We start from the raw sequence: 23,330 nt of genomic DNA, 5'->3' as shown, positions 1-23,330 counted from the left end.
TCATTCTGCAATTAAAGAGGCAGTAAAACAATAGAAAAAATATAGTGAGTTCAATTGAGTTTGAACTCTACTCAAGAAGCAGTTTCACAGGGAAACTGTGAGGTGGGAGAGGTAATCCCATAGTTTGAAATCTCATTGTGTAGAGTGCAATTCTAATGTTTACTGACAGATGTTTTTCATACAAGATATAAATGCAAGCCAACTTTTTCATCTGGGGTTTAACTGTAAAAAGGATCAATGATAACTGACTATAAGTGATTTTCTATTTTTATCTCAAATGATGACTTTACAACCTAGCTCTCCATGTGAGATATGAGTTCATAACAGTATAGTTCATAAATGCCTGGTGAGTTACTGTGTGTGCATTACAATAAAGGACTGACCTGATTCCCGACTACTCATGCACTCTCAAGCACCAGGCTTCAGCTTCTGGCTGAGGGAGGTAATATAATACAAACCTAAAAGTATTGGAAATACGCTGGGCTTGACCCTTTAGTCAGGTCAAAACAACATGCTCTCTTCCTGTTCCTCATAAGAAGGTGCAGAAGATGAGAGGACTGCTTTTAAGCTGTGGGTGTTGAATCCTGGGAGGGTATCCAGACTTTACCAACTCTTAGCAGCACAAAAAAGTCTGTGGAACTATTTTCTTATGTCCCCTTGGTAAAATGACACCAAAGTCATAATAAAATCAAATTCCAAGTTAGGGGTAAAACTGAATAGAAGCAAAACAAGTCTCTCAAGAGGAACAGTCAGTTGGCTAGCCTGAATAAGTTAAAGGGGGGTGGGGAAGGTCTGCTGAATAGAAGGTCATATTTTATAATTAGGTACCCCTCTCCCAAAATATATGCCTGACTAACTCCTCCTAACCTCAAACCATGCAATATATTAAGCTATGTGTTTTAGTAAAACCCCAACAGTCCTTTTATTAATTTAACGTAGCTTTGTCTCAATTATAATTCTAACTCCTTTCAATCCTTTTTGCTTTTATAGATTTAGCTTTAGTGACTTTTCTTAAAAAAACTTCTCGTACTCAAGGATTGATTTTATTTATTTTATTTTTGAGAGGGAGTCTCGCTCTGTCACCCAGGCTGGAGTGTAATGGCACAATCTAGGCTCATTGCAACCTCCACCCTCCGGGTTCAAGTGATTCTCCTGCCTTAGCCTCCTGAGTAGCTGGGATTACAGGTGCTCGCCACCATGCTTGGCTAAGTTTTGTATATGTAGTTGAGATGCGGGTTCATCATGTTGGCCCAGCTGGTCTCAAACTCCTAACCTCAAACAATGCACCCACTTTGACCTCCCAAAGTGCTGGGATTTCATGACTTTTTACAAACAGTTCAACTGATCTCTTCTTTATAGAGACATCCCTTAATAGCGACAGGACATAAAACAAGCTACCTGAAGAACATAAATATCTACAGAAGACCGTAACATGGAGATTCATTATGGATGTGAAAAATGATACTCTTGGTCAACACTTTAAAAAAATATCAACACAGTACATTTTAACCTTGAATAGAAATGTCTCAGAAAACTGGAGAGGAGATAATCCTTCCCTATCCTTTTTTAACTCGTTCGAAAAACTATAAAGCGGGGATGAATATTTTACTCTTTTTAAAACATGACATAACTTTAAGGGCATGGAAAAATGGTTCACGGTGTAATATTAAGAAAAAAGTAAGGTCAGGCGTGGTGGCTTACACTTGTAATTCCCAACATTTGGGAGGCCGAGGTGGGTAGATCACCTGAGGTCAGGAGTTTGAGACCAGCCTGACCAGCTACTAAAAATACAAAAATTAGCTGGACGTCGTGGCACACACCTGTAGTTCCAGCTACTTGGGATGCTGAGGCATGAGAATTGCTTGAGATAGAGGTTGCAGTGAGTTGAGATTGAGCCACTGCACTCCGGCCTGAGTGACAGAGTGGAACTTTTCTCAAAAAAAAAGGAAAAAGATGTAAAATTACGTGTATGTGTGTGTTTGTGTTATGATCCTAATTTGTTAAAAATGCATGCACACAATGAAGTACTACTTCAAATCCATTAGGATGGCTATTAAAAAACAGAGTAACAAGCCGGAGGCGGGGGCTCACGCCTGTAATCCCAGCACTTTGGGAGGCTGAGGTGGGCGGATCATGACGTCAGGAGATCGAGACTATCCTGGTTAACACGGTGAAACCCGGTCTCTACTAAAAATACAAAAAATTAGCTGGGTGTGGTGGTGCGTGCCTGTAGTCCCAGCTACTCGGAGGCTGAGGCAGGAGAATGGCGTGAACCCGGGAGGCGGAGCTTGCAGTGAGCGCCAATGTACTCTAGCCTGGGCGACAAAGCGAGACTCCGTCTCAAAAAAAAAAAAAAAACAACAACAAAAAAACAAACAAACAAACAAAAAAAACACAACTATTGGCATGGATGTGGAGAAACTGAAAGCTTCGTGCGTTTCTGACGGGAATGTAAAATGATGTAGCTGCTGTGGAAAACAGTGTGGTGGTTCCTCAAAAAACTAAATGTAGAATTACTGTTTGATCCAGCAATTCCACCTCTAGGTATACACACTAAAAAGCTGGCTGGGCGCGGTGGCTCATGCCTGTAATCCCAGCACTTTGGGAGGCCAAGGCAGGTGGATCACGAGGTCAGGAGTTTGAGACCAGCCTGGTCACTACGGTGAAACCCCATCTCTACTAAAAACACAATAATTAGCTGGGCATGGTGGCACGTGCCTGTAGTCCCAGCTACTTGGGAGGCTGAGGCAGGAGAATCGCATGAACCCAGGAGGTGAAGGTTGCAGTGAGCTGAGATTGCACCACTGCACTCCAGCCCGGGCAACAGAGTGATACTCCATCTCAAAAAAAAAAAAAAAAAAAAAAAAAAGAATTAACAGATCTTTTAATCAAATAGATATTTGCACATCCTTGTTCAAATGCACAGCAGCATTATTCACAATAGACAAAGTGTCTATCAGCAGATGAATAACAAATGAATAACAAATGTGGTATATACATACAATGGAGTATTACTCAGCCTTAAAAAAAATTCTGATACATGCTACAACATAGATGAACCTGGAAGACATTATGCCAGTCAAAAAAGCCAGACACAAAAGGACAAATGTTACATGATTCTACTTATGTAAGGTACCTAGAATAGTCAAATACACAGGACAGAAAGTAGAACAGTAGTTACCAGAAGCTGTGGGGAACAGAAGCTATTGTTTAATGGGTATAGTGTTTCAGTATGAGATGATGAAAAAGTTCTGCAGGGATGGCTAATGGGTACAAAAATATAGTTAGATAGAACTGAGTAAGATCTAGTTGACATCACAACAGGGTGACTACAGTCAACAATATTTATTGTACATTTAAAAGTAACTAAAAGAGTATATGGACTGTCTGCAACACAAAGAATGATAAATGCTTGAGGTGATGGATACTCCAATACTGTCTACCCTGATGTGATCATTATGCATTGTATACCTGCATCAAAATACCTTCTGTACCTTAAAAACATATACACCCACTATGAATCCCAAAACTTTTTAAAAAAAGTTCTGCTGGTTGCACAACATTAATGTACTTAATGGCACAGAGCTGTACCTTTAAACATGNCCCAGGCTGGAGTGCAGTGGCCGGATCTCAGCTCACTGCAAGCTCCGCCTCCCGGGTTCACGCCATTCTCCTGCCTCAGCCTCCCGAGTAGCTGGGACTACAGGCGCCTGCCACCTCGCCCGGCTAAGTTTTTGTATTTTTAGTAGAGACAGGGTTTCACTGTGTTAGCCAGGATGGTCTCGATCTCCTGACCTCGTGATCCGCCCGTCTCGGCCTCCCAAAGTGCTGGGATTACAGGCTTGAGCCACCGCGCCCGGCCGCAAGTTTTTATGTATGTATGTATATATGTGTATGAAGGAAATAAACCTAAATTAATAGTAGTTATATTTGGGTGGTAGAATTATAGGTAATATTTATTTTATTTTTTATACAACTTTGAGTCTTTTACAAACTTCCTACAATGAAAAATTAATAAAAACCAAGGAACTTTTTTTGTTGTTTTGAGACAGGGTCTCACTGCTGCCGAGGTGCGATCACAGCTCACAACCTCTGTCTCCCGGGTTCAAGCGATTCTCCCATCTCAGTCTCCCAAGTAGCTGAGAATACAGGCACATGCTTCCATGCCTGGCTAATTTTTTGTATTTTTTATAGAGATGGGCTCTTGCCATGTTGCCCAAGCTGGTCTTGAACTCCAGGGCTCACGCACTCCACCGTGCCCACTCCAAGAAACATTCATTTAAAAAATAAATATAGCATGTTTATACACTATGGACTGTTATCCACTATGGAGTGTTATCCACCTTAGTGTAGAGATTCATCGTCCAGAGAATCTTTGGGGGAAGGAAGAGGGAACTGCTGGTCTCACATGCAGGGGTGGAGTTGCACAACATCCTTACCCAATCCCACTTCTCACTGGAAACCTTCTTAGGTACTCTTACAGGAGCATAATGGTAGAATCTATGCACTGGCTAAGACACTTTTCAGTGGACTCAGAGAAAAATATTAGTGCTAAAAGCATAGAGACTTTTGGCTAGAAGATTAATTTGAAACAGAATAAAGCATCTTTGTCAACCATATATCTTTCCTTTCCCTATAAGCCTAGCATGTCACAGGTTTAAAAAGAGTATCACAAAATTAAAAATTAAAAACTAGAAAGACATTCTGAATCCTTGAAGTCATTTTCTAATGATACAGATAGAATTATTCAAAGAAAAGGAAGGAAGGATATCATGCTTTCCTTTACTTGAATAATTAAAACTAGGTGCTATAATTTGCCTAAGGAATGTTCATGAAAATTTTTTTAAATTTCAGAACACTGTTTCATGAGAATATACAGTATTATTTCCCTTCAAGACTCTTCTATGTGAAGAAGTACAAGATTATACACATAAATTAAATTAGTCTTCATATTTCAAAGTGCTCTCTCCCCTAGAAACAGAAACAGAAGTGACAGTCAGTTATCCTAGATAGTAAAACAGGGAAAACTCCCTGCTGTCCTGTGCTGCCATCACAAAAACCGCAATGCACTATCCCAACTCAGGCTGTTACCATCTCCTACCTAGAACTAGTAAAGAGTCTGTTTTCTTACCTCTGATTCTGCTGTGCTGCCCACAATCTATCTTGCAAGGCTACATCCAGATTAATCTCCCTCAAGTACCACTTTGACTGCACCACTCAGCAGTTCAAAATCCTTCATGAGAAACTTCTTTCTTATTGTATTATATGAAGTAAAACTCCTTGCCCTGGCACTTAAGGCTCTCCAAAATTTGGCCTAAATACAAATTACATGTTCAATTTATAGCAGAGCTATTTGCTCTTCACTAGAAATGTATGGTCTTTTCTGCCTCTACTGTCTCTGTCTGGGATAATTCTGATTGTAGACCAAACAGGTATCCATCGAAAATCTACCGAATGAATGTTGAGCCCTGAGCACGTTAATTTTGTGGTTCACTAATAGAGAGCTTGAAAGTCTCTGCTATCTGTCAGAAATTAACCATTGAACGGCTCGAATTTCTAAATCCTAAACAAAATCATTATCTGAGACACACTGGAACGACAAAATTTTTGTTTATAATTTTTTGAGATGGAGTTTTACTCTTTCACCCAGGCTGGGGTGCAGTGGCGCGATCTCAGCTCACTGCAACCTCTGTCCCAGGGTTCAAATGATTCTCCTGCTTCAGCCTCCTGAGTAGCTGGGATTATAGGTGCCTGCCACCACATCTGACTAATTTTTCTTTTTTTCTTTTTTTTTTCTTTTTTGAGACGGAGTTACATTCTTGCTGCCCAGGCTGGAGTGCAGTGGCGCGATCTCGGCTCACTTCAATCTCCACCTCCTGGGTTCAACGGTCCTCCTGCCTTAGTCTCCTGAGTAGCTGGAATTACAGGCATGCACCACCATGCCTAGCTAATTTTTGTGTTTTTTGTAGAGACGGGGCTTCGCCATATTGGCCAGGCTGGTCTCCAACTCCTGACCTCAGGTGATCCACCCGCCTTGGCCTACCAAAGTGCTGGGATTAGAGGCACAAGCCACCGCGCCCGGCCTAATTTTTGTATTTTTAGTAGAGACAGAGTTTCGCCACATTGGCCAGGCTGGTCTCAACTTCTGACCTCAGGTGATCCACCTGCCTTGGCATCCCAAAGTGGCAGGATTACAAGCATGAGCTACCGCGCCCAGCCTCGCCTCGGCATCCCAAAGTGGCAGGATTACAAGCATGAGCTACTGCACCCAGCCTCATTTATAATTATTTGTATAACCTAAGCAAAACTTTTAGGAAATTTAAAAAGAAAATAAAATAAAGTTGTCAGTAGATTAAAATACAGCAGACTACTATAAGATAAAGTTGTCAGTAGATTAAAATATAGCAGACTACTAACGTTCAAGAGGTAACAAAGCAGACAGGCATACTGCATGCTCAACACTGAAAAGTTGTCTGGCTTCTTCTTCCTTTTAGTCACTCTGTTTCTCAGCCAGGTTAGAAAGTTCTGTTACTTTGTATATAAACAAAGACTAATCTCAAGGCCAAATGCCCTTCTGCTTAAGGAGAAAAAGAATACCTATGCAAATATTTAATTTAGATTATAAAGTAACAAATGCCTCAAACAAAAATCATCTGGATGATTTCTGAAATTGCAATGGTGATAGTTTTCTATCATTTACACCAGGACTAAACTACCTGGTACAGAAGAATGAACATGGGCTTTGAAGATAGGGAACCTGGTTTGTATCTCAACTTGGAGACTATCACTGTGCAGTCCTGAAACATAACTCCTAAGAAACTAGTCTTCTCATCTGTAATTTTTAATGCAATAATTGTTACTACTTCTCAAGGTTGTAAGACTTAAATAAGAAAACATATAACAAGTGCTAGAACATGTCCAATATGAACTCAATAAATGTTTATTCCCTTCACTACTTCCCTGTACCACTTTTTAAGTGGGGATTTACTCCAACCCATGCTACCTCTTTCACTCAAGAATTCTGATTCTTACCCAACTACGGAGAAAGGATACTATCTTCAGTCACCTAGGTTATAAAAGGTAATTTTTGGAACTCCACAAATGAATTAGCATTCCTCTCTAAAATATCAAACTATTGATGTATCTGCAGTGTATTACTGGAATCTTATTTGTGTAGTTAAGGATGATGAATACAGTGTGTGTGTGTGTACGTTTTGGTACTCTGGACTTTAATATTATACAGTCATGTATCACTTAGTAATGAGTATGCATTCTGAGAAATACATCATTAAGTGAGTTCATCGTCATGTGAACATCACAGAGTGCACTTACACAAACCTAAATGGTAGAGCCCACCACACAACTAGGCTGTATGATATAGCCTATTACTTCTAGGGTACAAACCTGTACATCATGTTACTGTACTAAACACAATACTGTAGGCAACTGTAACACCATGGTATTTGTGTTCTAAACATAGAAAAGGTACAGTAAAAGTATGGTATAAAAGATTTAAAACATGGTATACCTGTATAGGGCACTCACCACAAATGAGCCTTAGAAGGCTGGAAGATGCACTGGGTGAGTTGTGAGTGAAGGTAAAAGCCTAGGACATTACTATACACTACTGTCGATTTTATAAACACTACATTTAGGCTACACTAAATTTATTTAAAATTATTTTATTACCTTAGCTTGCTGTAACTTTTTTACTTTATAAACTTTTAAATATTTTAACTTTTTGACTCTTTTGTAATAACACCATAAAACACAAATATTATATAGCTGTACAAAAATATGCTCTATTTTAAAAATTTATTTATGGCCAGATGCAGTGGCTCAAGCCTATAATCCCAGCACTTTGGGAGGCTGAGGCAGGAGGGTCGCTTGAGGTCAGGAGTTTGAAACCAGCCTGGCCAACATGGTGAAAACCTATCTCTACCAAAAATACAAAAATTAGCTGGGCTTGGTGGTGCACACCTGTAATCCCAACTACTCGGGAGGCTGAGATAGGAGAATCACTTGAACCCGGGAGACAGAGGTTGCAGTGAGCTGAGATCATGCCATTTATATATATATATATATATATATATATATATATATATATGCATATATATACATATAATTTTTTTACTTTTGAAATTTTTGTTAAAAACTAAGACACAAAAACATGCATTATCCTAGGCCTACACAGGGTCAGGATCCTCAGTATCACTGTCTTCCACCTCCACATCTTGTCCCATTGGAAAGTCTTCAGGGGCATTGAAACACAGCGGTCATATTCTATGATAACAAGGTCTTCTTCTGGAATAATTCCTAAAGGACCTGCCAGAGGCTGTTTAGCAGTTAACTTTAAAAAAAAAAAAAAACTAGTAGAAATACATTCTAAAATAATGATTAAAAGTATAGTAAATATATAACCTGTAATAGTTGTTTATTATCACTATCAAGTATTATATACTGTACATAATTTTATGTATTATACTCTTCTGAGTGGCAGGCAGCACAGGTTTGTTTACCCCAGCAACACTATAAAGACATGAGTAGGCCGGGCGCGGTGGCTCACGCCTGTAATCCCAGCCCTTTGGGAGGCCGAGGCGGGCAGATCACGACGTCAGGAGATCGAGACCAGCCTGGCTAACATGGTGAAACCCCATCTCTACTAAAAAAATACAAAAAAATCAGCCGGGCGTGGTGGCGGGCGCCTGTAGTCCCAGTTACTTGGGAGGCTGAGGCAGGAGAATGGTGTGAACCCGGGAGGCGGAGCTTGCAGTGAGCGGAGATTGCGCCACTGCACTCCAGCTTGGACAAAAGAGTGAAACTCTGACTCAAAAAAACAAAACAAAACAAAACAAAACAAAACAAAACATGAATAATACATGTTGCACTACAACAGTGTATCAGCTAAGACATCACTAGGCTATAGAAGATGTTCAGCTCCATTATAATCTTATGGGATAACCATTATATACGTGGTCTGTCACTGACTGAAACTTTATTAGGCAGCATATGACTGTACATCAAAGGAGGAAGATGTGTGTATAATTCTGGGATCAACTCTCTTTCCTTAAGACTTTAAAAGTAGTAATATCTGACCGGATGCGGTGGCTCACACCTGTAATCCCAGCACTTTGGGAGGCTGAGGTGGGCTATCACCTGAGGTCAGTAGTTCGAGACCAGTCTGGCCAACATGGTGAAACCCATCTCTACCAAAAATACAAAAATTAGCTGGGCATGGTGTCTTGTGCCTGTAGTCCCAGCTACTTGGGAGGCTGAGGCAGGAGAATCATTTGAACCCAGGAGGTGGAGGCTGCAGTGAGCCGAGATCACGCCACTGCACTCCAGCCTAGGCAACAGAATGAGACTGGGTCTTAAAGAAAAGAAAAGAAAACAACAACAATAACAAAAAACTCAATCAAGGCCAGGCTCAGTGGCTCACACCTGTAATCCCAGCACTTTGGGAGGCCGAAGTGGGTGGATTACTTGAGGTCAGGAGTTTGAGACCAGCCTGGCCAACATAATGAAACCCTGTCTCTATTAAAAATACAAAAATTAGCCGGGTGTGGTGCTGCATGTCTGTTATCCCAGCTACCTGGGAGGCTGAGGCAGGAGAATCACTTGAACCCGGAAGGCAGAGGTTGCAGTGACCCGAGATTGTACCACTGCACTACAGCCTGGGTGACAGAGCGAGACTGTCTGTCTCTCTCTCTCTCTCTCTCTCTCTCACACACACACACACACACACCAAAAAAACAAACCCAAACCTCAGTCAACACCTCACATTACCCAGTTTACAAACAGTTAGAAATAATACCCCTCCATCCACCCATCTGTTCATAAACAAAGGAGTGGGCCAAACCAAATCCCTTTCAAGCGCAGACCTGTTCTTTGGGACGCAGGCAGCTCACTGGCAGCAGGCAGTGTACCTGTTGTTCCAGGAGGCAGTGCATAAGCTGAAGATGATGGTGGAGCTCCTGGTCCGCCATGCTGGAAGGATGCTCCAGAGGAAGGGGGAGGAGGGAAAGAAGTAGCAGGGCTGGAGGTAGGTGAAGAGGCCTGGTGCTGTGCTGCGTACAGCTGAGACTGCCCAGAATAGGAAGAAGCAGAAGATATGTAAGGGGTGTTAGGGTAAGCATTTGAAGTAGGAGGAGCAACAGGCTGCTGAGGTCGATACATTGCTGACCCCCCTGTTCCGAAGGGATACGGCTGGGCTGGTTGATAAGCTACACCAAGGAGAAGAAACAGAAATTTCAATTAGTTACAAGTTTATTCAGATAGTAGCAGAAAACTAAAAAGTTACCTCAGTCTATAGAAATGATTTTAATCAAAATAAGTTATAATCCCAAATTAAAAATTTACACTGTTATATTTTTGAGGCTCAAATGCCCCAAATACGCTTAAATTCAATAGATTCAGTACTTGAAAAATGCCATCCCCAAACTGCTGCTGGTTATGAAAATCTTTGAATCATCAGACCCAAGAACTTCAAGACTGACCCTTTTCTGAGACTTTTCTTGATCCTGTGAAAAGACTACAGTGACCACCAGATGGAACCAGGGAGGAATTATATCTTCTAAGCACCCCACTTTACAGACAAAGTTACATGGAGTTTGGTGGCAGCTCCAGACCTTCCTCCCAGTAAGAACTGTAGGGTGAACACTATTGTTATGCATCAAATATCTTCTCCAACATCCAGTTAAATCACCAGCTACTGAAATTTTGAGTTTGAGCACAGTTCCAGATTAACAGCCAACTCTAAGATCCCTAACAAAATTTTACATACAGTATAAAGATGGTTAGTAAACAATCAGGCAAGGCAGCCAACTCACGCTTTAATGCAAAGACCTAAACCCAGATTAGGGAGTTGTGGACTTTTTTTTTCTTTGAGACAGGGTCTTGCTCTGTCACCCAAACTGGAGTGCAATGGTGTAATCGTAGCTCACTGTACTCTCGAACTCCTGTGCTCAAGGGATTCTCCTGCCTCAGCCTCCTGAGCAGCTGGGACTACAGGCTATAGGTGCCACAACACCCAGCTAATTTTTACATTTTTTTTTGGTAGAGATGGGGTCTTCCTTTGTTCCCCAAGCTGGGCTCACTCTTCACCTCAAGCAATCCTCCTGCCTCAGCCTCCCAAAGTGCTGGGATTGCAGGCATGAGCCATTATGCTTGGCTTAGGGAGATATAAATATAAATACCATGACATTCTTTGTGACCAAGGGTAGGTATGAACCTCAACAGAGTGAATCTAGTGAAAGTGTATCTGTTCCTTATCTACTCTAAAGACAGCTTTCACTCTAAACGTTTGAGTGAAAAGGTTGTATCAAATTCATATTTATGTTGAGTAATAACATCCATTTTAGCACAGAACACACTCATTAAATCTTCCCCTTTGAGAATTTTATTTTTTTGCGCTTAAATTTTCAAACAATGCCAATATTTCACTTTCCATGTATAATTATTTTGTTTTAAAAATGCCACTAATAGATACGTCATTACACATTTGTTAAAATCCACAGAATGTACAACACTGAGAGTGTAAACTGTGAACTTTGGGTGATAATGAGACACTGATGTAGGCTCACTGATTGTAACAAATACACACTGTGGCACAGGACCTCAATAGTGGGAGCACTCTGTACTTTCTGCTCAATTTTGTTGTGAACCTAAGACTGCTCTAAAATACAAAGTCTATTAAATAAACAAAATGGAAAAACAGTAACAACAAATGCCCCTTGAAACCATTTTTCTAAAAATAATTTGTGTCACCTTGCCTGAAGAAAAAGAATACATATTAAATAATTTCTAAAATTCTGTTTCTTTGTATTAAAATGAGACACTTGATTCTCTTTAACAAGTCTTAGTAATAGCTGAGGAACAGGAATCAACTACTCTGAACAGAGTGACAAAGAAGCTACTTCCTAGCATGGTGATTCAGGCCACCTCCTAAAAAAACACGTTTTTTTTTGCAGCAGGGACTCAGGAATCCTATGCAGAATGGTTCTTCCTTATTGATTTGACAATGACTTTGGGGCTTCAAAGTAAAGTTACTACATTGGATCATAAATACTGCTCTGAAAGGACTTTGGGGTCACACTACTTACGCTGTGGCTGTGGATAAGGTGGTACCTGGGTGTGCATATGACCTGGAGATGTGGGAAGCTGACCAGCAGCATTTGGATTAACATTTCCATGCATTATGAAACCTGGAGGTGGAGGATTTTCTCCCTAGGAAACAAGAACATGGTAAGAAGGCGGATTACAAGTAGAACCAGGAACTTCACCAGATGGAATTATAAACTCTGAAATGGAATTCTATGTTTATTTAAAAAAAACCAAAAAACAAAAAAAAACTTTATTGCATAAGAAACATTGCATTTTGCATATTCTATCTTCCTCAGAAAAGCACATTTTCTGAGCAGCACATTTTGAATGATTAAAGATCAGACAGATCCAAAGTAATAATTGCAATGAATGGCAAAAGATGCTAACAGCCTTTAAAAATATTTATGAAATGTCACCAGGATTTTCCATCTCTACTAATTTCCATCCACTACTCCACTCTGTAAATATAAGTACAAATGCCATAAAGGGATCTTTTGTTTCTCTTCAATTTCTGCAATGCTAAAAAAGGAAAAAGAAAAAAGAAAAAAAGTCTTCAGTAAAATCAGATTTAAACCACTGCCAAAACCTTGGTTGGTGTTTTTGTAGTTCAAGTCAATTTAGAACTGCAAAAGAAGGAGAGGAAGGATAAGGAAATAAATTAATTATATTAAAAACTGCTTCTTGCATCCTAAAAGCATTAAAATGCAATGAGCAGGCAGATGGATGGGGAGTGGGGGTGAAACAGCTTGAGGAAGGTGAGTACAGAACATATAACTATGTATATTTAGGTGAGCAGAATTCTGCTCAAAGAGGAATAATGAAGGATATACCTGTGTGTCAGAGGGAGAGGCTGCAGGTGGATGGCTGGGAAGGGCAGTAGGAGTTTTGTTACTCCAGGTAGTGACAGTAGGGGCAATTCTAACCTGAATTGAACAAAGAAATACCAATCACAGAAAATAAAAAATGAAAACGTTAAAAGAAGAAAAAACCCCCAAAAGGTATTAATAGCCAGATGCAAAGCAAAAGATAAGATTGGCAAGATAACATACATTAGTCAGGCAACTGCTTTCAAGGTAGCTGGAATGCCCAAAAAAACAAAACAACAACAAAAACCACACAATCACAATGAAACAGGGAGAGGAAGGCAGCAGAAAAATCAATATGAAAACCTACGTCAAAGCACAAGAATAATGCCATTCAAGTGTCAAGTATAAGTGGGGAAAGTGAGGCTTTGTAAGTAGAGAAGGAAAAAAGACATTCCAGAAAAAAAACATAATTGAGTAAAAAAGTGATTTTTTTTGGAAGCATTAATAGTATTCATGCTACTACTAATCTATAAACACATTGGTATAAGCTCTCTTTTCTGGATTTCATTTCAGCCACAAAAATCGTATTAGTCCAATATGAAGCTTAAAAATCATACAATCAGAGTATTAAAACTGAATATTAAAGATCATCCAGTCTAATCCCCACCCTTTATCGCTGACAAAACCAAGGTCCAGAGAAGGGAAGAGACCTACAACTCAATGGTGATTCCAGGTCGCCTGATTTCCAGGCCAGTGTTTTCTATACTTCACTACGTTGCTTGCCATAGAGGCCACTGGGTTTTTCTTTGTTTGTTTGTTTTTGAGATGGAGTCTGGCTCTGTCGCCCAAGCTGAAGTGCAGTGGCACAGTCTTGTATCACTGCAAGCTCCGCCTTCCGGGTTCACGCCATTCTCCTGCCTCAGCCTCCTGAGTAGCTGGGACTACAGGCGCCTGCCACCATGCCCAGCTAACTTTTAATATTTTTAGTAGAGACGGGGTTTCACTGTGTTAGCCAGGCTGGTCTCAATCTCCTGACCTCGTGATCCACCCACCTTGGCCTCCCAAAGTGCTGGGATTACAGGCGTGAGCCACCACGCCGGGCCTATTTGTTTTTTTGAGCCATCAAAATCCTTTTTGTCAAGTAAATCTTTGCAGAAACTCCAAAACATTAAAAAAAAAAAAAAAAAAATTAATACAATTGACTCTTGAACAACATGGGTTTCAACTACGTGGGTCCACTTAGATATGAATTTTTTTCAACAGAAGGTACACTGAGTGTGCCTGACTCTCTTGCCTCCCCTTCCACCTCCTCCACCTTTTCTCCCTCTACCATCCCTGAGACAGCAAGACCAACCCCTCCTCTTCAGCATACTCAATGTGATGACAAGAAGGAAGACCACTTCCACTTAATGATGAATATTAATGCTGAATAATAAATATATTTTCTCTTCCTTATGATTTTCTTAATAACATTTTCTTTTTTCTAGCTTACTTCATTGTTTTTGTTTGTTTCGAGACAGAGTTTTTTGCTCTTGTTACTCAGGCTGAAGTGCAATGGTGCGATCTCAGCTCACAACCTCCACCTCCTGGGTTCAAGCAATTCTCCTGCCTCAGCCTTCTGAGTAGCTGGGATTACAGGCATGCGCCACCATGCCAGCTAATTTTTTGTATTTTTAGTAGAGACGGGGTTTCATCATGTTGGCCAGGCTGGTCTCGAACTCCTGACCTCGGGGAATCCACCTGCCTCAGCCTCCTAAAGTGTAGGGATTACAGGCGTGAGCCACCGCACCCAGCCTGCTTATTTCACTGTTAAGAATACAGTACATAATAAATACAACATATAAAATGTGTGTTAATGGACTGTTCATGTTATCAGCAAGGCTTCCAGTCAACGGCAGGCTAATTTTAGGGGTTAAGTTCTGGGGAGTGAAGTCATGGATTTTCAACTGCACGCAGGGTCGGTACCCCTAACCCACATGGTTCAAGGGTCAACTGTAAAGGTTAAGCTGCGCTGCTCAAAGTGGAAGTGGAACTCCCACTGATCTGGCCTCCCTCTCCTCCCTTTGACCCTGCCTGTTAACACTGCATTAAAACCACAAGCTACTGTCCTCATTCATTCAGTATATCATAAGCTTTAATCAAGAAAATCACTGCTTTATTTATGATTCACTTTGTCTTTTCTTATAAGTATAACATTGGTAAATCAAAGTATAACAAATCTTTCAATGTTTTTATCTTTTTCCAGAAAGATAAAGCTAAGGACATAAAGAGCAAATATTCTCTTTTCCTAATGTCGAGCTTGCCTTGCTTCAGTACCATGACAGGTAGTTTGGTTTAACAAGATGCTTGGGAGTTCTAATCCCAACTTGGCCGGTAACCAGTCATGCAATGCTGAGAAATTCAAGCTCTGTGTCTTCAATTCTGGTAGGCTGCTTGACATCTCTGCTTCTCAGTTTTCCCAGCCATCATCTGTTCTGCCCTACCTATGTTACAGACTTTCTAAGTCTAGTGCAATCTCCATGAGCGGGGGAATTCAGTCTATTTTGTTCATAAATATACTCCCATAGCAGCTAGAGCAATGCCAGGCACTCATGGCAGGGTCTCAAAAAAAAAATCTTTGTCAAATTAATGAAAAAAGTCAAAATAGAGAGTATTCTAGATAGTTAACAGTTATATTCAAATGTAATCTATCCTGATTAAGCACCAATCAAAAACATAACAGACAAAAGGACATTAATTTTTTTGTTTTTCAAGATTTTATGTTTACTTTTGCTATAACAAAATGTAAAAAGACTCCATCAATCCTATCAGCAATTTGTTCTGTTTTAAAACAGGCAGAGTACCTGTTAACTTTGCTATCAATCAAGACCATTTATTACCTATGGAAAAAATATTCTTCATTTAAGTATACGAAGGTTATCTGCTGGTCTGGAAATATGGAAGTTTCCACGTGAAATAGTAAAAGATATTAAGAAGCCACATTTTATGACACCAAACATTTGGTAATTTAAATAAAATTATTAGTTCTTTTCACATTCCACATAATCTAAAACTTCACATACTTTTGATCATTCATTTTTCTCTAATATCTAAATTGTCCAAAAAAAAAAAAAATCTGTATTCTGGATATACTTTATTGTGCAAATACAGAATACACTAAGCCTAAACCTATACTAATGATTAAAAATACTCAAAAAATACTATCTCCTAAAAATACTTTATAAAACAACCATATCACCAAGATTGTTCCTGTTACTTTACAGCTTGTTAGATGACTCAAATAGAAGTTTCAGTAACAGATACACATGTGTAAGTAAACTTTGAGTGACAGAGAAATAGAACAAATCTCCATAGAGAGCTTAAAATCAATTTATATCTAAAATACAATCTCTTTGACCAAATGAGAGAGATGATTTCAAAAAGTAGATCATAAATACAACTTCAAGAATCTAGAAAACAGATCTATTATAACAATATATTGTCTAGTTTTACCATATCAGAGAAGGTCTCCTGCTGAACAAATGAAAACCACCAATTTGAAGAGAAATACAAAAGTGTTCCTACTTCATCTGGATGATATCACTCACATGGGGATAATATTGTTGAGTTTGAACTCTCGGCATCTGGTGGTGGCCAACTGGTCCAGGCCTGCCCTTGGGCAGCTGCTGTTTCTCATATGGAATTTTAGGTGATTCATGTCCTGCTACAGGCTCTCCTTGTGCTCTACAAAGTCTGTCACGAAGCTGCACGATATTTGGCTAAAAAGGAATGGAAAAACAGCAGACTGTTAGAGTTCACCCAGATATATGACAGCATGTTAATCTTCTTAATCAGATTATTCATCAAGATAACCCTTTTTGTTCATAATGCTGGGTATTATACAATAGACTCTGACACACAGATTTGACATTGCGCTTTCTACTACTCAAGACTGGCACCAAAGGTCCATGACATACAGTGCAACTTGTAATTTAACGGAGGCAGAGATTTGAATTATACCTACCTCATGGTTACATGCAAGACCAGTATCACTTATCACTAGTACTCTTTTGATGTTTTTTTGTGGTTACCTAATGCTCATAAATCACAAAACTACTTTAAAAACTATAACTAAGGCCAGAGGCGGTGACTCACGCCTGTAATCCCAGCACTTTGGGAGGCTGAGGTGGGAAGATAATGAGGTCAGGAGATCAAGACCATCCTGGCTAACACGGAGAAACCCCGTCTCTACTAAAAACACAAAAAATTAGCTGTATGTGGTGGCGGGTGCCTGTAGTCCCAGCTACTGGGAAGGCTGAGAATGGAGGCAAGAGAATGGAATGAACCCGGGAGGCGGAGCTTGCAGTGAGCCAAGAACGCGCCACTGCTCCAGTCTGGGTGACAGAGTAAGATTCCGTCTCAAAAAATAAAAAACAACTATAACTAAAAGAGGCCACCAAAGAGAATCAACTACTAAAGATGGTTATTGAAGAAAATGGTGATTTAAGAAAGAGATGAAAATGCTAAAAGAGATTTTTGAAATAAAGAGTAAGATGTGAAATTCAGATCTGTAGCTCATATAGATCTACATGCATAGAGACTTACAAAAGTATGAGGTGATCATATATATGCTCTAAGTATTAACAAATAACAAAAAGGCAATGTGTTAAAATGTTTCAGCAAGATTTTAGTATCTTTAAAAATTATACATTCCTATACATTTGTTAAAGGTTTAAAGGAATCATTTAAGTGTTTTAGGCATATTTTATTTGCCTTTTACAGGGGAGAATTATATATTACAATGCTATCACAAAGTTTCAGGACATACTTCCCCCAACAAAAAAGGCAGGGTCTACTGAGATAAATAGGAAATAACATCAAAATTATGCTTTTTGGCCTAAAGAATGTTCTTTAAAGTCCAAAGAAAAGAGCATGAAGAATAATGTATCGAAAATGGATGTGCTTATAAATGGTACTGAAAATGAATTAATCTTAAGCTAGATGAGCTAGGGGTCTTAAGGTAAATTAGTTTTAAGATAAAAATTCTTATAATATATCTCAATATAACTTTTTACTTAGTAAGTAAAAAGTCTTAACAAAATTAGTATGCCAAAGTCACCCTAAAGGAAAAGATTATGTATCATCTATTCTACCTAACATTCCCATCAACAATTCAGAAACGAATGAGATGGATCTTATAGTTAGTGTTTACAAAACCAACTAGAGAGTCATACCTCCATGGTCCTGGAGAATACTATGTACTTTTACCCAATGAAATTTATCAATACTTCAATAAAACAGACAAAATACTAAAAACAATTGACTAAAAAAAAAAAAAAAAAAAAAACCAAAAACATAAAAAACAGAATAAACTGATTAATAAAAAAGTATAGAGACAAGACAGTATCTGCAAGGCTCAAAATCAAGCTCCATCAGACACAAAATGCAGATATATTCTTGTGGAAAAGTTTCCTCAAACCTCACCCGTACTTCTACCTATGTTCCACGACTGGGTTTGGGTTCCCCTTTATTGTGTTCCACAGCACCAATACCCTTATTACAGTACTTATATCACACTTTTGGAATCCCATGTTTACTTGTCCATAGCCAACTTGAGTTTGGAGGCTTCCTAGAGGAAGGATCTTGGCAATCTTATTCACCATTCTATACCCACTTGTTGAATTGAATTGAAACAAGTATCGTTTTGCCCAAGTTTTATTGTGCAATAAATAAGGACAATGTAATTAGTTTCCTCTGCCCTGAATACATAAAAATATACTTGCCCACAGACAGTATCAAACTAAAATGGCATACAGAATGAAGTTCAATACTATCTCGGATGGAACATATGGGATTTAAAAAATGTTAACAGCTCCATTTGTTTGATTAAACATTAACATTTATAGTTTTTTGACATAAAAGATTCCCACAAAGAACTTTGTATGAAGAATTGGCATTTGGCTTTAGAAATAAAAAGTTGGTCTTTTCCCTATTCATTTTCCTAAAATACTATGTCAGTATGAAGGAATCTATCGCACTGCAAGATTATCCTATCTCTCTAACACAGCTTAGATATACCTAAAATGATCCCTGAAGAATTGTCAATAACATTTACCTGCAGTCAGGTTACAGAAATTCAACTGCTCCAAAACATTCCACCAACTAGTATGTTCATGTCTAATGCTAAGTGGTATCTACTGGACTCACCTTACTCAAACATTACAAAAATGGTCAATTCTAATTACCTGGTTGGTGTTGTCAGGAAGAAAAGCCAAGGCTGCAGCAATACTGCCCTGAGCTGCCAACAAATTGGCATACTGACTCATCTTCGCAGCCAAGAGAACTCCTACAGTACTAGTGTCCATGGCTTGAGTGAGTTGCACAGCTTTTCTCAGGATGACAACTTTCTCAATCAGATCCTAAATGAAAAAAAAGAGTAACAAAACAGAAATATCAAGACCATGTATAAGAGGAAAAGATCAAGAGTTACTAAGATTTCTAAAACCCATTAAAAGTATAGTACCTGTTATCATCCCTCTTAGGAAAGTACAGCCACTATTTAAGCAAGTGAAAAGCTAGTAAGGCCTCTTACTTATGGATAGGGTAGGATAGGAAGGTTAGCGCCTTTTCCTAAATATCCTTAAGCTACCAGATACTTGTCTAGTGAGCTAAAACAGGCAAATACTCAAAGTGAAAATGACAGGCAGGTGTCTAAAGGTAGAAACTGTGTTCGAGCCTGTATGGGAGGAACTGTGAGTGAAAATATCTGATATGGTTTGGCTGTGTCCCCACCCAAATCTCATCTTGAATTCTAGCTCCCATAATCCCCATGTGTCATGAGAGAAACCCAGTGGGAGGTAATTGAATCATGGGTCAGGTTTTTCCAGCGCTGTTCTCTTGATAGTGATCTGATGGTTTTATAAAGGGCAGTTCCCCTGCACATGCTCTCTTGCCTGCCACCATGTAAGACATGCCTTTGCTCCTCCTTCACCTTGCGCCATGATTGTGAGGCCTCCCCAAACATGTCGAACTGTGAGTTCATTAAACCTCTTTTTCTTTATAAATTACCCAGTCTTGGGTATTTCTTCATTGCAGTATGAAAATGGACCAATATAACATCACACCATCTATCCTAGAAAAATAGTACTACCATGAGGTGACCCGTAGACAGAGGCATGTGATTTCCAAAGGAGTTTACTATTTTAACTCAAAGTTCTCGTGTGCCCTTCAACACCAAATCTTCCCACAATGGGGAGCTATGCTTCTGGTAGAAAGCATAAGGATATCCTACCTTTCTGCCTTTCCTAAGTGCTTAGATCCAAAAGGGTAAAACAAGTGCTTTTCTCTCAGAAGCTCTTAAAAGAAAAACCTTGATTTCCTATCCTTTTTGTTTCAATAGAGTGATCTTTAAAGCAATGACTCTACTGAGAAAAACTCTTTCCAGAGAAATATTATATGGTAAAATTATCATAAGACTCTTTGATTTGGCCGGGCGCGGTAGCTCAAGCCTGTAATCCCAGCACTTTGGGAGGCCGAGACAGGCAGATCACGAGGTCAAGAGATCGAGACCATCCTGGCTAACACAGTGAAACCCCGTCTCTACTAAAAAATACAAAAAACTAGCTGGGCAAGGTGGTGGGCGCCTGTAGTTCCAGCTATTCGGGAGGCTGAGGCAGGAGAATGGCGTAAACCCGGGAGGTGGAGCTTGCAGTGAGCCTAGATCTGGCTACTGCACTCCAGCCTGGGCGACAGAGCGAGACTCCGTCTCAAAAAAAAAAAAAAACAAACACAAAAAACAACCAAAAAAAAGACTCTTTGATTTAAATGCTTAGAAAAAAATATCTAATATATAGTTAGTGCCTGAGAATAGTTCCCACATTTTCTACTTCCTCTCTTGCTTGTGTATTGGTGTCACATGGCAGTGGTCCCCAACCTATTTGGCACCAGGGACTGGTTTTGTGGAAGACAATTTTTCCACAGGCCAGCAGGGGGGATGGTTTCGGGATAAAACTGTTCCACCTGGCCTGTTCCATGAGGTATTAGATTCTGATAAGGAGGATACAACCTAGATCCCTCGCATGCACAGACTACATCAGAGTTCGTGCTCCCATGAGAATCTAATGCCACCAATGATGTGAAAGGAGGCAGAGCTCAGGCAATAATGCTCGCTCACTCACCACTCACCTCTTGCTGTGAGTCCAGGTTCCTAAGAGGCCACAGACTGGTACTGGTTTATGGCCTAGGGGTTGGGGACCTCTGTTACATGGGATTCCATTTACCTCTCACTTTCATTTTCCCTTACCCATAAAGATTCTCTATTGGTATTGGGGATGCCTCCTATTCCTTTACCCACATTGCTGCTTTCTTTGCTCATGGCAGACAGAGCCACTGGAAGCAGACAGAGCAGCACACAGAAAAAGACGTAAACCTGAGAGCTGTTTTCAATCCTCCTGCCACCTATTTCCCCCAATAAACTCCCAAATCACAACCATGATTTTACAACAGCTGCAACCCCATTTCCCTATCCTATCATCTCAAACTTTGCTTCTTTAAAGATAGTAATAAATGCATATAATTATACAGCAAAAGAAGTTCTTGAATGTACAGGAGAAATGAACTTACAGATTACAACTTGATGATAAGTAGGGTGAAAGACAACACTAAAAAGGAAGTGTCTTTTGTTTCAAAGATACTACCTGAAGAGACAAAGGGTGGCTTCCATCTTGAGCTTTAGTCCAACATGCAACTAATTTCTCTACATTCCCTGCACAAATATAGCAGAGACATGCTTGAGTCTGCAGGAGGCTATCTCCTTCATTTTCAAGCCTGGTTCCCAAAAGATCTATAAGTAAGAGGAAAATAAAATAAGATTATACCCAAGGTAATCTGTATATGAGGTTGTGAGTGGTTAAATAATATTTTCAGAAGCATGGATTATGCTTCATAACCAATGAATAGCATAGAGAAACAAATCACTCTAAATGCTCAGTAAATATTCATTTGTTAAATGAATAGGAGTGAAAAATTGTATATAATAAATGATTTTACAAAACTATTATCTAACTGTACAACTAATTTTTATTAAATTAGAAAAACAACAAATGGTAACAATATTTGAACAAAAAAACCCTAGAGGCATATTTGGAATAGATTTACCAATGGTAGCTAAGTCTAGTATAAATTACTTATAAAAATGCAGTTATGGCTGGGCGTGGTGGCTCACATCTGTAATTTCAGCACTTTGGGAGGCCAAGACAGGCAGATCAACAGAGGTCAGGAGTTCAAGACCAGCCTGGCCAACATGGTGAAACCCCATCTCTACGAAAAATGCAAAATTAGCCAGGCATGGTGGTGTGTGCCTATAATCCCAGCTACTTGGGAGGTTGAGGCAGGAGAATCACTTGAACCCAGGGGGCGGAGGCTGCAGTGAGCCAAGATCGCTCCATTGCACTCCAGCCTGGACAACAAGAGCAAAACTCCGTCTCCAAAAAAAGCAGTTAGTATCTTGTAATTTTTATATTCTTATAATTCTTTCAAGGTAGAAAAAGGCTATTTGTTTTTATACTAGTAGCCTTAAGCTTTTCTTGCAAATATTTATTCCTCAGCCACCAGTTTAGTCATGGCCTATAATGGTAATTTCTATTCTAACGTTATCATTATTAATTTTACCATAGCTAACATTAAGTGAGAGCTACTTATGGTCTGTTTTATAGATGAATAAACTGAGGCTTAGAAAGTAATTTTTCATAGATCATACAGCTACTAAGTAGCAGAGGCAAGATTCCAACTCTAGTCTGTCTGAAACCAAAACCACTAAAAGATTAAAAAAAAAAAATAGAGTAGGTATGAAGATGTATTTAATAAATCTGAGAAAGGCACTGAAATGAGAACTTCTTTTCCTTTTTTGTGATTCGCAGATTTTAAAAAGTTTCTAATAAAATTTGTCATTTAAGTTTATTTACAATATACCCTGCCACATATGTAAATGCAGTTAAATATAAAGCACATCTCTTACCACAAAGGGCTGAAAATTCATCTGGCTTCGCGTAAGTCAACACAGCAGCTAAAGCCTCTCTCCAATTTTTAAGATCACAAGACTCAACAATCTCTTTCCAGTTCTTCATTACCACTGCAGTGATGAGCTTGAGAAAGGAAAACAAAGGAAGAACTAAAAGTCTTTAACATAGCAATAAACATTAATTCTGGCTAATTAATCATGTCAACTATTTCATGCCAAATGCAGTAGCAAAATGAAGTATATTTTTGAATCAAATGACATAATAATGGTATTACTGTTCCTCAAGAAACAACAGCAACAACAAAAACAACTGACAGCATATTTCATAAAGTGCTGAGAAGGAAAAACGTAAGATGCTATCAGAACCTTTAATAGAAAGGTGTGACCTGGTCAGATGGATCAGGAAAAACTGCCCAAGCATGCAG

At 39.3% G+C, this 23,330-nt stretch overlaps 1 protein-coding gene across 11 annotated transcripts in view; it reads right to left on the bottom strand.

Moving 5' to 3' along the window:
• Positions 1-23,330, bottom strand: part of SEC31A (SEC31 homolog A, COPII coat complex component) — an 82,181-nt gene that overhangs the window by 15,990 nt on the left and 42,861 nt on the right. For 4 of the 11 annotated variants that reach the window (XM_025384614.1, XM_025384618.1, XM_025384615.1 and 1 more), the window contains 6 exons: positions 22,903-23,029; positions 21,584-21,729; positions 19,133-19,306; positions 16,496-16,666; positions 12,102-12,225; positions 9,927-10,223 (listed from right to left, as the gene is read on the bottom strand). In XM_025384614.1, coding sequence (XP_025240399.1) covers positions 9,927-10,223; positions 12,102-12,225; positions 16,496-16,666; positions 19,133-19,306; positions 21,584-21,729; positions 22,903-23,029 — 1,039 coding nt within the window. Of the gene's footprint in view, positions 1-9,881; positions 10,224-12,101; positions 12,226-12,932; positions 13,026-16,495; positions 16,667-19,132; positions 19,307-21,583; positions 21,730-22,902; positions 23,030-23,330 lie in introns of all 11 variants that reach the window. The other 7 variants (XM_025384619.1, XM_025384622.1, XM_025384621.1 and 4 more) reach the window with 3 other exon arrangements.

The sequence above is a fragment of the Theropithecus gelada genome, chromosome 5 (genome assembly GCF_003255815.1).
Source record: "Theropithecus gelada isolate Dixy chromosome 5, Tgel_1.0, whole genome shotgun sequence".
In the NCBI taxonomy this organism is placed as follows: Eukaryota; Metazoa; Chordata; class Mammalia; order Primates; family Cercopithecidae; genus Theropithecus; species Theropithecus gelada.
Note: the sequence above shows the minus strand (reverse complement) of the source record. Positions and strands in the feature narration are given on the sequence as shown.